The sequence below is a fragment of the Catharus ustulatus genome, chromosome 1 (assembly GCF_009819885.2).
Source record: "Catharus ustulatus isolate bCatUst1 chromosome 1, bCatUst1.pri.v2, whole genome shotgun sequence".
In the NCBI taxonomy this organism is placed as follows: Eukaryota; Metazoa; Chordata; class Aves; order Passeriformes; family Turdidae; genus Catharus; species Catharus ustulatus.
Window position 1 is genome coordinate 124880359 of NC_046221.1, and position 14980 is coordinate 124895338.

The 14980-nt window shown below is 39.9% G+C and overlaps 1 protein-coding gene and 1 non-coding gene across 4 annotated transcripts in view; both read left to right on the forward strand.

Moving 5' to 3' along the window:
- MTFR1 (mitochondrial fission regulator 1) overlaps positions 1-14980 on the forward strand; it is a 26794-nt gene continuing 11814 nt past the window's right edge. Inside the window, exons 1-3 of one of the 3 annotated variants that reach the window (XM_033079171.2) lie at positions 1-61; positions 6228-6370; positions 9591-9689. In XM_033079171.2, the coding sequence (XP_032935062.1) occupies positions 6305-6370; positions 9591-9689 (165 nt within the window). In that variant the 5' untranslated portion in view covers positions 1-61; positions 6228-6304. Of the gene's footprint in view, positions 62-88; positions 395-6227; positions 6371-9590; positions 9690-14980 lie in introns of those variants that run through there. The other 2 variants (XM_033079178.2, XM_033079186.2) reach the window with 2 other exon arrangements.
- On the forward strand, positions 13004-13076 carry TRNAV-AAC. Its single transcript has one exon. It is a non-coding gene; the product is annotated as a tRNA-Val (tRNA).

The following is a 14980-nucleotide window of genomic DNA, read 5'->3' on the forward strand; positions in this document are numbered from 1 at the left end:
GGCAGGGTCGCGAGCGGCCGCGCGAGCAGCGGGTGAAGCAACGCGGCGGCCGCGGCGGCGGGTGAGGCGAGGCAGGGTCGCGAGCGGCGGCGGTGGAGGCGGCCGCGGTGGGGGCCGCGGTTCTCCCCTTCCCCCTGGGCGGCCCCTTCCCTCTCTTGGCGCGGCCGATCCCGGGCGAGGGGCGGTGAGGGAGGGGAAACTTGTCTGAAACCACGTACAGGCCGCTCGGGGCGGCCCCGCTCTCCCCGGGCAGGGCCGTCCCCTTTCTCGGGCCTGTCTCGGGCAGGGCAGGTGCCGGGCAGGGCCGTGGAAGCGCCTCGGGGTGCTGGGCCGAAGCTTTTGTTCCTGCGGGCGAACTGCTGTGATGAGAAGGTGACAGGTCACGGGAAATAATGTAAATACGAGATCATGTGGAGATAATATGGAGGAGTTTGAGGGAGGGCTTTAAAATAGAGAGTTGGCGTATAAGAGGAAAAATGAGCCCTGAGGGCCATGGGGGTTTTATTTCTCTTTTCTGTAAACTTACACTGCTTGCTTTGTGCACCCTTAGTGACACTGCTGCTGTGCTCAGGTTCTTCTGTAGTGATCATAAATAAATAACTTGCTGGATGCATGTTTTCATTTTGTTTAACGAGCTGTTGAAATTCCAAATATTGAGGGTGAGTAGAGTTTGAATGCTGAAATCAATCGTAGTGCATCGATCTCTGCCTGACAGGGTCAGCAGTACTTTGTTATGCTGTTCTCAGAGTGCTCTGTAGCTCTTGTGAAGGCAAGACTTAAAAGGATTAAATTAATAGGAATTATGCCTTTTGATCCCCACTGGCTTTTACCCAGGTGACAAAAATAAGGCAGCTGATTTATCTGCACATCAGCTCTGAAAGTTCTGATTAGTTGTTGCTGAATGCAAATAATGTGCTTCGTAGGGGTCACTAGTTAAAAATATGATTGCTGTGTTTAGGAACATTGTTACACAGAGAGATCTGGGGGGAAGGGAATTGTACATTTTAAATGATTTTTCAGACAAACACACCCTTTGTTTATAAGACTTACCTGCTGTTGTCTCTCAAAGCTGTAGCAGAAAGGCTGACATTCACAGCAGCTGGTGGGGAGGTCTGTCTGCCTGGCAGGGAAGTGTAGGTGTTTGGTCGTGTCCGTATCATATAATACCTTGTGATCTGTAGGTGTTTAAGGGTTTCATTTACCTCTCAGTGCTATCATAGTGCACTGTGCAGGTATAATCATTGCTGAGCAAAGGCTTTTGATTAAACTAGTGCTGAAACGTGGATTTGTTTTTTGGGTTTTTTTTACTTTAGTTTGCAAGATAGGTTAGCATGAGTGAAATCTGATTAATACAGTTTTGTGCATGTTCACGTAAATCTGATGGGGCTACATTTTAAAGGTAGCTTTAGCAACTTCTGTTGGAAGTATGTATGATTTTCAATTCCTGCTTTGAATTTCATACGAGCACTAGCTTAAGATTGTCCCTGTAGTATTCACTGCCTTTTATCTCTTCATATATTTCCAAACAGGTGTTTCTGTTTGTACTGAGGTGCTTCATTATTTGTAGCTGCCACACTAAAAAATAGACTTCTGTTTCTGGCTATATGACCTCTGCCAGTCAAGTATTTACTTACAGATGGTCTATGTCAGTTTGGGACAGAGTCTGGTCCTTTATCAAAAGATTCTTCCTGCCCATTTAGCTGTTGTGATAATGGTTTTTTGGATTTTTTTTACTTTATCTTCTATTACTACTTTTTAAATGTTTCCTTGTGGATGTAATTTTATTAGATGAACTTGGGTCATGTGGCAATCTAAAAGACTGAAGAGGTATGCTTGCCCTAGTTCTTGCTAAAATAAGGAGGAGCCTGGTCTTCTTGCATTTGATTTTTTATGTGGTTGGTATTCCTTTGAACCCATGCTTCTTTGAAAATGTTATACTTCTTGATGTTATACCTTTTCAATTTAGATACTACACCTTTCATTCTCTTTTGCATTTGTATGGACTTTAAATGAATGAGAGAAATCTTCAGTTAAAAATATGAATATCATATTTCTTTTAAAGACCAAGAAATCATGCTCTGAAAGGGACCTGGATAAATATAACATTGCAAAAACTTCTAGAAGAATTTAAATTTGCATTAAAATTGCATCTGATTTCTCTTTCTTTTAATCTTTCATGTGTAGGACTCACTAGAAAGCCTGGCAAAGGACTTCTGTTCATAATTACTGGATATTATGCCTTATGTGTACAGGCTGCAGAGCTTTAATATTTATTTAATGAACTTCTTGTGATTTATAAGTGGTATTGTCTCTCACTTTGTAGACTTGTTATTTGATGTGAGAGTATTGAGCAGAGCCTGCAAGAATGGTTGGGAAAAGTAGGGCCAAACCACTCTAGGGGGCTTGGAAATGTAGATGTCCTCATTTCTAAACCAAGGAATTCTTCCATATTTCCGTATCAGTAAGAAAGTTCTTCAGCATTGCTGATTTCTGGATTTCATTGAAATGGACCCATGAAATTCCACCCCCTTCATGCTTTATGCAGTGAAATGTAATTCTTTATGTTACTGCTCTTTGGATGTCTCAGTAATCTTCTCTATGGCTGCTGCTCATCCTTGTAATGGTTTTGCTGAGGCAGAGCAGAAGGACCATTTTTTATGGCAACACTACTATCACTCAGGGCTCTTCATTGTAGTAACTGAGTTATGGAAATTTTTGGGAATTAAACTGTTTTTTACTGTAGGTAGCACCAAGGAGACAGAGGACAAATACCACAGAGATCAATGCTTTAAAAGAGGTATTATTCTGTTTACTGAAAGGAGTAAACATTTAACTCCTGCTTCTGAAAATGGCATGTATACAGAGTGTCAGAGAAGAATTTGCTAATACTTTCATTCTTGCTGTCCAGCAGTTTCTTTTGGAATGAACCCTGTCTGTTCTTGGCACATAAACCAGTTATGAAATAGCTGGGTTTTGTGAAGAAAGGTATAGTGCAACATAGTCTGAAAAAAATAAGTATGAAGTTTGCTTGGAGATAATTCTGTAAGCTCATAGTTGTATAAAAATATCAATCTGATGTACATGGAAGCATTTTTCTTTTAGATAACGGATTAGTTGGAGGTTGTTCAAACATGGTGGTTTTCCTTAGTGGCACAAACTAAAGGAGGTAATCCAAGAACTGGGTGGTACTCTGCTCTCTTACAGACTGATTTCAGTCATTTTCTTCTGCAAAAACAGACAGGTCACTGACAAGAGCAAGGCATTGGTGAGCCCAGTCTCCGGTACTTTAAGTATTTTGGCTACAGAGGAAACGATGATTTACAAAGTGAACTATAAATATTCTTTTTACTGAAGTAGTTGTTTGGTTGGATGAATGCTCTTCTGTGTTCAGTCATCAGTCTTGGAACCTGGAGTTATAAAGGGTCACCTTAATATTTTAGGGCAGGATAAGTGTTCTGGACTATTTCCAATCCTTTGTGTCATCATGCTCCTTCTTTTATTCCTGGGTTTTGAATCCCATTAAACAAGTTTCTGAAATTAATTATCAATATTTCAAAAATTGCTTTGACAAGTTTCTGAATTTGCAAGGTGAAGTTCACTAGATACTGTTGTCCTGGATGCTTGAACAGTCTCAGCATTGTCTGTAATCTCCATGCTAACACCTGTCTGTCTTACCTGTCATTGTCAGGTGAAAACACTGAGGACTGGTAATCCACAAAAATACTGACTATCCACTCGCTGCTTTCTTTCCTGTTACACCATGATTGTCTCTCTTGGCTCTTACTGCTAGTATGTGTAGGATTTTTTTATGCCTGTATATGGAACCCATCTTGTAGCTCTCCTTTTTTAGTTTACTATTTCATATTTATACTATTCTATCTTCTTCCTCTTGTGCTACTTTTTTCTACATCTGCTTTTGTGCTTTTAATTGATTATCTTGTCAGTTTGTGTTGTTCTTTTACCTGTTTGCCTTTAAGTTTCTTAAAATTCATGGAAACTTTCTAGACCTGCTGTGATTTCTTTGGAGGAAGTTCTAACACTCACTTCTCACTTTGGTCAAATTGTTTCTGTTGTTAGACTCGGGCCTCTCATTGAATCAGAAACAAAATCATACATTTTCTTCTCTGCCTGAAGGAAAACATGACTGGCTTCTTTTAAATGTATGTGCTGGCTGAAAGACCAATGTGTCAGGATGTAGTAATTCCTTTTGGTCCTATCACTTGCCTTTCTCAGCCAGCCCTGTCTTTGCAGTTGCTCAGCAATACTCTACTTTTTTCTCTTTTGTTTGAATTTGTCTTGATACTTTCGTTTTTCTTCCTTTGATTTCCACACTACCTGTTGAACAAGTCTGGACTTTGGAATGAGGTGGAGTATATCATGTGTAATCACACCTTTGGAACAGGTTTCCTCTTTTGAAGGAGCATTCCTCTCTCTTCTATGTCACTGCATGCTGCAGTGCCAGATATGATGCCAAATTCAGTGTGGGGCATTGTGTTCTTCCTGTTTTAAGAACTCGGCTCATGTGATGAGAGCCAAGATCCATGTAGCAGGTTGTGTAAGGGAAGAATAACAGATGCCTAAAGGAATAATAGATCAGGTAGATGGTAATGCTTCTCTAATAGACTTCTCCAGCATTCCATAAAGAAGTCCATGACGTATTTATTATGAGTGACTGTAGCTTGTATTGATGGCTGAATGGTAGCTAGCCCATTATTTTTCCCTATTGTGTTCCTTATAACTGTTGCAGTTTTCATTTTAATATCCTGGTGAGATTAATAGTTTCTTCTGAGCTTAGTCACAAACAAAAGAAAATCCTTTGTTGATGAGAAACTAATATCAACCGTTTTTAAGCATGTCTAAAAAAAGGTAACTGTAAGATTGTACTGTTTCTGCCAAGTTTCCACAAGAAGTATGTTATTACTAAGGAACTGTAAACCGTTGAAAAATATTTGTAATGGAAGCAGTGACGGTTTAATTGTAGGGCTTGTGGGCACTTCCAAACAGCAGAGCTTTTCCATCTCCTGACTTTCAAACTTCCCAAGTACCGGTTCCTTGCTGCTGCATTGCCTTAGTCATCCTTGCCTATATATAGAGTGGCTTCGGGAACGTTGTTGTTCATATCAGAAATACATTGTTTAGGGCGGATCAACAGTGTTGTGTCCAGCCTGATACAAAAAACAAACCTAAACCTGAATCTGTGTCTTCCTTTTCTGGTTTTGGTGGTATGCACCCCTCATTGGTGTCCAGGTTATAACTGGTGTAGAACATAGTTAGAGTACACTATTTTCACTATAGGAGAAATAAAACCATATTGAGTTGACTGAATGGAAGTGTATGTAAATATACAGAATTTCAAATCTGTCTAATTTTATAAGCTGCTTGAATATTTTTATGTCCTACACCTACAGTACTTCATGTAATTTTCCTGCGTTAGTCATTTTTCCGTGTTTCCTTTCTCTCCTTAGTTGTAGGAAAAAGGAAGGAACAACAAAGCTGTCAGAGAATGTGAATCAAGAGAGGTGATCAGCTTTCTGCAGTCTGTTCCTGCATAGAAATGAGTTTTAGATATGGGTATGGCGCTTCAGTCTTAGTGCTAATCCCCATCTGCAGGCGTTCCATAGGGCTCGATGCTCACTTAGAGCTGTTGAACGCCATCATCTGTCCAAGCTCAAGTGAACAGTTGTTTCCCCAGCTTTTTAATTGTTAACTTTACAGCAGCTTGGATTTCTTTCCAGTACCTGAAGGAGACTACAAGAGAGCTGGAGAGGGACTTTTTGCATGTAGTGACAGGACAAGGAGATTTAAACTGAGAGAGGATAGGTTTGGATTAGATGCATACCACCACAAGGGTCCTGGTGCATAGAAACAGGTTGTCCAAACAAATTGTGGATGCCCCATTCCTGGAAGTTTTCATGGCCGAGCTGAATGGGACCCTGTGCAATCTGATCTAGTGGAAGGTGACCCTGCAGATGGCAGGAGGGTTGGAACTGGATGACTCTTACACTGTCTTCCAACTCAAACAATTCTATGATTCTTTGAAAATGACATTACTAAAAAGTCATTGTTACCTGTGTTAAGCAGATGCCTTCTGAACGCCTTTGTTTTGCAGTACAAGGTACTGGTGTTATCTGTCTTGTATCTAAAGCTTGTTTTTTTAGGAATGTAGCAGTTTACTTCTGTATATGTTCCACATCCTGCATCTAAAATTCTTATGTGTCTCATTTCAGAACTACTATGGAACCTTGGCAACCTTGTAGGTTTGGAAGGCTTAAATCCAAGTTCAGAGAGGCCTTTTCCAGTCCTGATGATTTTCTGGCTGCGGCGCTTAATTAGGATGGTTTTTGAACAAATTGGATTGAACATGGAATCAGTAAGTGTTTCAAACTTCTTTTATGTTTTCAGAAAATAAGGTATAGAAACCATTTCATGTTTTTTAGTTTGTGCTTATCTAGAAGAACACTTGAGGTATACTCAATACTGGGATGATTCCACATTACTGAAAATTCATCAGGTTTATTACTTGGACTCTGAAATGTTGAGTAATAAATGTGTTAAAGTATTATGCAGTTGTTTATTGTTCTAATAAACTGTTTACTTTATAAACACTGCTTTTCCTGCTGAACTTCCGTGTGTGTTTTGAAGGTGAAGGAGAATTTAATCTTATTTTTAACTGCAATATAAAAGAATTTTACTTCCTGTTCTTACTTTAGAGGTATTAAAAGCCCCATGAAACTGAGATTGTTATAATTGTGCTACATTTACCTCTTCTGTGCTATAGTTACCTCTTCTAGAGGTAACAGTACATGAGAGCAATACAGCTGTGTTCTTTGCTATGTAAACAGAGGAACAGGCGAGCATAGCTCTCCTCTTGGGGGAGACTATATAGAGAGTTTTCTTTGAATGCTTAGCAGAGAGAGACAGGGAGCTGCTACACATCAACTGCTCTGTCTCTGGGACCTTTAGGAAGCTAGTTTGAGTACAAATGTTTGAGTACAAATAACCTCAGTGCAATAATCCCTGTAAGTTTTTGAAATATTTGAGTGTTTTAAGAATGTGGAAATCCTAAACAGCTGTGTGCAGTACTTAGTATTATTGGGGTAGAAACTTTTATCAGTCTTAGGAATCTGTGGAGAGCAAATTGTTCATACAGTGTAAATTAAAATTGACAACAAGAATCTGTATTTTGGGATTTTATTTGAATTTTGATCTGAGGATCCATGAAACTTTGAAAATTCAAAGTTTAAGAAAGTTGCATTAACACACTGGTAATTCAGCAATTTCAGCCTAAATAGGGAGAGGAACAAGTTTTTAATCTGTTTCTCCCCATTCTCTGCTTGTATCAAGATTGTGATAACACAGTTAAATTTCCAAATGTCATCTGTTCTGGACAACAGCAAAACACTGATGCAATAGGAGTGTATGATTAAGTAGCATTTTGCAGACTTGCTCAGCCAGAGCTTCAAGTCAACAAGAAGTTATGTGAACTTGGTTAGAGCAGTGCTGAGACCTTAACTCAGCTGAGCAGGGAACTGACTTTACTTGTATCCCTTGTGGCACCCATTTGCATGCAGTTTTCTGAAAATAATGTCCTGGCATATCTTGTATTACCAAAACTGAGTCATTCAGCATTTTGGTGCACCAAGCCACTGTTGTTGAAGAACCCCAAGGGCATTTGGAAACCAGATATTTTTGAGTGCTAGTCAACAACTTGTCTGTGGTCTGAGCAATGTCTAAACAAGTTTTGCTGCTTGTTTAAAATGCATTACACTTATGTTGGTAATAGAGCATGTAGTCTAGACTCTCTTGCTGTTGTGGAAGTACTTCTGCAACTAATTAAGCCTTCCTTTGGCTGGCATTATTTGTTCAAATATCCCATCACTTTGAGTCTCTTGCCAGCAGTTGTGCTTTTATCAGAATCAGTTGTGAATAATGAATAATTACTGTGGTGCTGTTTGTCTTGTTCTTGAAGGCCATTGATGTACTTGCTGTTTGCTCAGACATGTAAACAAACAGTAAGGTGATAGGCACAAATGTGAGGTCTTTGTTTAGGCAACCAAAATGCAGCATCAATACACTACTCTGCACTGAAAAATTTGTGTTCAGCTTAGCAGTATATTAAGCAAGAGAATGCATTTTTTACAGAATGGGAAAAAATAGATTGGATGGATTCGTGGCAAAGTTGCAACTCTGTTGTAAGGAAGTAGCATAGCATATGTGCAGTGCACATTTATTTTGTCAAAATTTTTACATTCCAGTAAAGCCAGAGGAAGGAAGGATAGAAATTAGAAATAGGCAAAATGTTTGTGTGAAATTTTTGAAATAATCTGGGGACCAATACCATGGAATATAAATTTTCCTTTTTAATAGAACCTTCAACATCTATGAGTAGTGATCTTGCTTAGTGTATCAAAATATTCAGCTGTGTGTTATGCAACTCCCACAGCACCACTACAGTCATCATGCAAGCAATATTGCCATTGCCAATCCAGTTTAGCCTGGATTGTTCCTGTTTTCTTTGTTGGGCATCCTTTTACCAGGATGTCAAGTTTTATTGAAGCTACGATCTTTTCAAAACTAAGCTCTGACTAGTAAATTAATATTTACAGCCATAATTAAACACTGACCAAGTTTTTAAAATAACCATACAATGTTCTTATTGTTTACTAACAATGTACCCTGTGTTGGAGTCTTCTCATCATTCTTCTTCTTGTTTGCATTATTTTTGTTGCCTTTGCTGAAATCTTTTCTACTTCTCTCCGAGGCGTTTGCTTCTGTTTTGGCTCATTTTGTAGTATTCTCCTAGGATTAAACTCCCATTTTATTTCCTTTCATAAGGGTGTTGTAAATACTAAATACAACAAAAAGAAGCAAATTTAATCCCTGTTGAAACAACATAGAGGAAATGTATATTGCAGTAGAAACAGTTATGATGAAGCCTGGTGTGTTGAGCTGCTATGGGCAGTTTTCTCTAGGTGAATCTATTTTTGGGGTGGGGGCAAAGTTCCTTCCTTACAAAAATTTCATCTATTTTCTCCTTTTTACTTTCCTTTGCTCTTTAATTTCACAATTGCATTTTCATATTTATTGTAGCTGATACTTATTTTCATTAAGAATGGTAGACACTATTCCTGTTTTAGAAGAACTCTTAATTAAAAAAGAAAACTGTTTTGAGAAATGAAGAACTGTGAAGAACCCTATAAAAAAAGAGGTGTCTGACTGAATATAGGTTCTTTATTGTCTTGAAATTTTGAATATTGTGTTTTTGAAGATACTTTTATTCCTGAAGTCTACTGCATTACCTAATTTATTGCTTTGACTTTAGATTTAATACAAAGGCTGTCTTGACCTTAAACAGCCCTAGCTATATTGTACCGGTGATGTATAATGTATTTGTGCCAGTTTGGGGATAGAATGTAAGGAGTTCACTGGGACAGAATTCAGTGTATAAATATTATATCCTACTCTAGCATGAAAGGAATTACTAAATGCATTTAGCAAAGGCATGGTATGGAAGAATAAGGGAGAACTACTACAATATGATACAAAAATCAGTTCCCTTAACAGCTGGCTTTTTTATTTTTCCCATGCAGGTGCTTTGGTCAAGTAAGCCTTATGGTTCATCTCGAAGTATTGTAAGAAAAATTGGTACTAACCTCTCTCTTATACAGTGTCCAAGAGTTCACTTTCAGGTAAGTGTTCTCAACAGATTAGAATCTGTGTTTCATTATACTGATAAAGGGATTTGCTCATAACTAGAAGGTTTGTAAAAGTAGAATGTCAATAAGTAGACATAAGAGAATTAGCCTACTTAAGTTCTTTCTCTCTGCTTCCAGATCAGATTTTTTCCAAATAAGAAAATTGAAAAAAAAATCATAAAAGAGAAAAATAATTGAAACTTGTTTATATAAACAGTACTTATAAGCTAGGCCTAAAGGGGATGTAAAGATGAACATTATTTAAAATACTTGGGAAACTAAATAACTTTATCAGAAATCAAAAAATTAGTAATAAGATTACATGAGTACCCTGTTAGCTTTTTTTTTTAAATACAGGGCTAGCACTGTGTAGGTGAAAGGGTAGGGTAAAGAGCAAGTGTAAAATCTTAAGGCAGAGAAAACCCATGCTTTCTATAATGAGTCTTTCAGGAACAGATGGGAAAGTGGAAGCTGTTACACATAATCTCTTCAACTCTGGTGTTAGGGGTAGGGGGTGGGTATAGAACTGGAGAAATTTAGTGTTTTAAATTCAAGCTGAGAGAGGAATGTTTCGTGGGCTGAGCAACAGTGGGTAGTGTAAAGATGAATGGAGGGAATCAGCTGCCACACTAAGATAAAGTAATTTCCACACTGCTACATTTTTCAATGTTTCATTTAATTTTTTTATCCTAAATGAAATGTATAACAATATTTAGACTTCAAATTACAGTAGCAAAACCAGATAGTTCTGATTACCATAGAAGCCTTATTACTTTAATAGTAAAAGCCATGCTAACATTTTGCCTCTCTTAAAAAAATTGGATTGAGAAAGCTGGGGGCAGGCATCTCACATTTCTAGTGGCTTGCTGAAAAAAAAAAATAAAGGCATGTGGGGTTTTGTGTAGGTGAGGACAAGTGGCATGCTGGATTAAATTTTGAATATATAATTAGTAGGTGTTTTGCCAGCAAGAGGGCTCCCCATGCCTCAGATTTAAAGGGTAGTGCAGTCGTTCTGTGTGTCTGATTTTCTGTGCTGTAAAGACCATAGAAGGGAAGATGAAGCATGTTTGCAGGTAGCCTAACACTGACTTCTCTTAATATGGTACATTAAAGAAGACATTTGTCGTTTATGTTCTTCTGCCATTCTGCAAGGAATGGTAAGATATATCTGAGGAATCTGTTCCTGATTACAGTAAATTCACGAATACAAGCCGCACTGAGTATAAGCCGCATCTCTGGGTGTTGGCAAATATTTCGGTTTTTGTCCATAGATAAGCCGCACACGAATATAAGCCGCTCTGTCGTTCGCAGCGAGGACCCGCGTGCAATTAGTAACAGAACCGCGGGAGGGCGGGGTTTACTGGCTGAGCTAAGGCTGTGCAGGCTCGGCCCGCTAGGGGGTGCTGACGGGGCCAGGTGGCCCAGCCCGGTGCTGCCGCTCGGGGCCACCCGCCGCTGCCACTGGACTCGGTCACCCCGGGTTGGCGCTGCCCCGCGGTGGCAGGCAGGGACGGCGCTTCCCCCGCTCCTGTGGCGGCGGGCGGGGATGGAGCTTTCCCGCGCCCGTGGCGCCGGCGGCGGGCGCGGACAAAGCACCCCGCCTCCTCCCCGAGCCGCGGCAATGGCTGTGCGGGGCTCCCGTCGGCCCCCGAAGCCGCGGCAATGGCGGCGTCCCCCCCCCCCATCCTCCCCGAACTGCGGCAATGGTGGCACGGGACCCACTCGTCCTCCCCTGGGCTGCTGCAGAGGAGGGAAGAAGAGAGCTCTCCCGCCTCTCTCCCCGCCCCCCGTGCTGCCTGCAGGGAGCCAGGGCAACACAGTAACACTGTAACAATCGCGAAATGCCGACTTTTACTGGCAGGTGCTTGGCTCGGCGCCCTGGCTGGCACGTCTGGGGTTGTAAATGTCAGAAAATTATTCACAGATTAGCCGCCCCCGACTATTAGCCGCACTTCCGAGTTTCCACCAAAATTTTTGTCAAATTGCTGCGGCTTGTATTTGTGAAATTACTGTATTTTTAGTGTTTAAGCAAATAAATAATTAAATACATAAATGTGTTTAGGTCTGGATTCTGTTTAAATATAATATTTGCCTTTTAGTCCTTTTAAAGAGACATTAATTCAGTTTTGTGTGTACACTAAGTATATGAGATGAAAGGAAAGGCTCCCGAAAACACAAGTACAGTTGTGAGAGTTGATTTAATTAGAAATAGGAATTTCAAAATTTGAGCCCCGAAACACATTTTATGGTTTGTGCAGACTCTAAACTATTTTAATATATGAACTGCTGAACATGTTTTGTTGGTAATATCTGGTTTTTGTGTCTTTATCTCAGCATTAATATTCTATACTGAAGTTCAATACTGATCTTGATCATTTTCATGCTGTTGCAACTGATGCTTTCCTATAGCTGTCTCTTCCTCTTTCTTTCTTGCCAGCTTTAGCTCTCTTATGAAAGGACCATGAACTGAACCTTGCTGTAAGTCACTCTATTTAAAAAACCAGATGAAATCTTCAAATCCTACTTGCATCATCTGAGGGTGCATGTATGTAATCAGTATTTCTAATCCCAGAGCAGCAGGCTTTCCACAGGTCTGCATTTTCCTTATGATAAATGGATGAGACTTATTGAAAGAATGTCTCTGTAATGTTCATGCTTACCTTCTAGCATGCTTTTGTTAGCTAGTCTGAAAAAATAGTAGAAGTCAAACATTTTGATGTTTGAGGTCTACTGGCTCTGTGGATCTTGCCACAGTCAACATTTAAGTGAACTGCTAAATACTAAAATGCTGCTTACATATTCAGTAAGAGGTGGCAGAGCTTATGTACCTTATGTACTCTATACAGCATGAGCAAATGCAAATAGTTCATAGAGATCTTTTGTATGTCATACTTTTTGGATTTATATGTAGTCTTTAGGAGAAGATAAAGTTAAACTTACCAGTATAGCCTAGGTAGATTCAACCAAACCTAGAGTAGTGTCTCTCAAGCATCCTTCAGCTACAGCATCTCTACTTTAGTCCTGTGCTTCTCCTGCCTGTCTGATGGATACCTGGTAACTCAGTAGAAGTTTCCTAATGAACTGGGGTGCATGTAACAGACATCTGAATGTACTGGGTTAATTTCAAAAATCACTGCAAGTTTGTCCTACTTGAAGGGTTTCCAAATGTTTAATACGTAGCTGTATTAGTAATTTGAAACAAAAGGTTTTTATTCTGTCCTCAAGCACATAAAAATGCCTGTTGTGCCTTGCTCTTCGTGGAGCGAACAGAGGAGCAGGGAGCCTGCCCTGCCGCGTTGCCCAGCAGCGTTTCCGTAGTGTAGTGGTTATCACGTTCGCCTAACACGCGAAAGGTCCCCGGTTCGAAACCGGGCGGAAACACTGGCGAGGCTGCCTCTTTTCTTTCTGTGGTGAGTTGACTCGGTGGTACTTTATGTGTCCCTTCCAACCTGAGGTGCCAAATAGTAGTGTGTGTGTAGTCATCAGAAATCCGTGATGGGTCTGCACACACACACTAAGACAAAAAAGGCTGTGAAGGAAAAAGTGGGGGAAGCAACTACACAGTTTCCAGAGAAAGAAAAGCAGGCTTTGCAGCACTGATTCATTCAGTTCCTGCCATCCAGTAGAACTGGGTCTCTGTTTTCAGTACTCTATTCTCCATTTTAGGTTGCAGCAGTTGTTCAGGTTTTTTTCTGGTGGGACTGACTGGAGGAATAGGGTAGTCACAGAGGTGTTCACAGGCAGGTGAAGGTTTTGAGAGGGTTTGAAGGTTTGGGTTTTCACCTTTAATTTAAAAGTAAAAATCTTGCATTAACTTGAAATTCAAATTCCTCTGCTGAGGAAGGCTTTGTTGTCTTTAGGAATAGTGAAAAGAAACATCTGTATATGGGGTAACAAGCAGATTCTGTTTACATATAAATATGAATTAAAATTAAGAAGAAACTTGTATCACAATATAACAGAAGGCTTACTACTAAATCTTGGATTAGAAGTTATTTATCTCGTGATGCAGGAATTCTGGCAGTGATAAATATATTCCTTACTGTTGATTTAGAAAATTATTTTTGATTCAAGTATGTGTGATGCCTTTATTTAAAAGTGGCTTCAATCTCTTAATGGTAATATTACTGCCAGAAAAATCTGTATCACCTGCAAGAAGTGACTAACGTATTATGGATTTTTTCAATTGCTATTAACATTAATACAAAAGCTGTGGTCCTGAAAATTTATATTCATTTTTAAAAAGAAAAATGCCAAGGAAACCTCAAACAGCAAAAATCCTAACATGCAATATAGTATTCTCTAGACTGCTTTAAAGAGAGGCAGACTGTAATGGTATTAGGCACAACTGTTAATGTGATAAACATATTACCATCTGTGCTGATGCTACCTGGAAAAAACCCTGTTGTTTCCAAATGATCTGATGGTGCCAATACACACTCCTGAGAGCTGTGATAAAGACTCTCATACAAGTGAGAGTGTGAGGTGAAGGCAACTAATCTCAATTTCTAAGGCTGTTTGCAGCAACTCCTGGGGAAAAAAACAGCTCCAAGCTCACAACTTCTCTCTTCCTGAGACTTCTGTATCCGAGACTACTATTAAAATATGTGTGGATGTTGTGGAGTGGTTTCATCTGATCCAGGCTGCAGTCCTACTGTGATAGGTCTGCTACAAATTCAGATTAATGCTAACATTCCATATTAGTTTGCTCTTACAGAGTGGGGTTGCCTGGAAAACTGACCTAAGTGCTAATGGGCTGGATGGAGACCGGCACCTACTGCCACCATCTTTGTCAGTATTCCCAGCTTCTTGGCCACTGCTGGCCACAGGCAGCACGTGAACAGCTGCAACAACTCATGCAGATTTGGCTGTGGTGTTTGTTTGTATTGCTGGGTTAACAGCTGGACTCAGTGATCTTAGTGGACTTTTCCCAGCCTAACCATTCTGTGATTCCGTAGAATACAGGCAAAATCTGGGGCATTTATGCGTTGGACATACGGAGCTCAAGGTGAAAGACTGAGCAGAACAAATTACTGAAAGTTGTTTCAGTAGCTTTTATCAGCTGAGATGCTGAGCCCAGGCTGATGAGGAGTCCAGTGACTCTGTACACATGCCCTCGTCTGACCTGGGGAAGTAGCCAGTATTTCAAAATAGATTTGAAACCATTTTGTTGAGTTGTGACTATGGAGCAAGTATTGATGGTCCAAACAATTTTTCAGATCAACATTCAGGTTACCTAACTGGAAATTGAAGAAAGGTTCCAGTCTCTTAAGCCTTGCTCACCT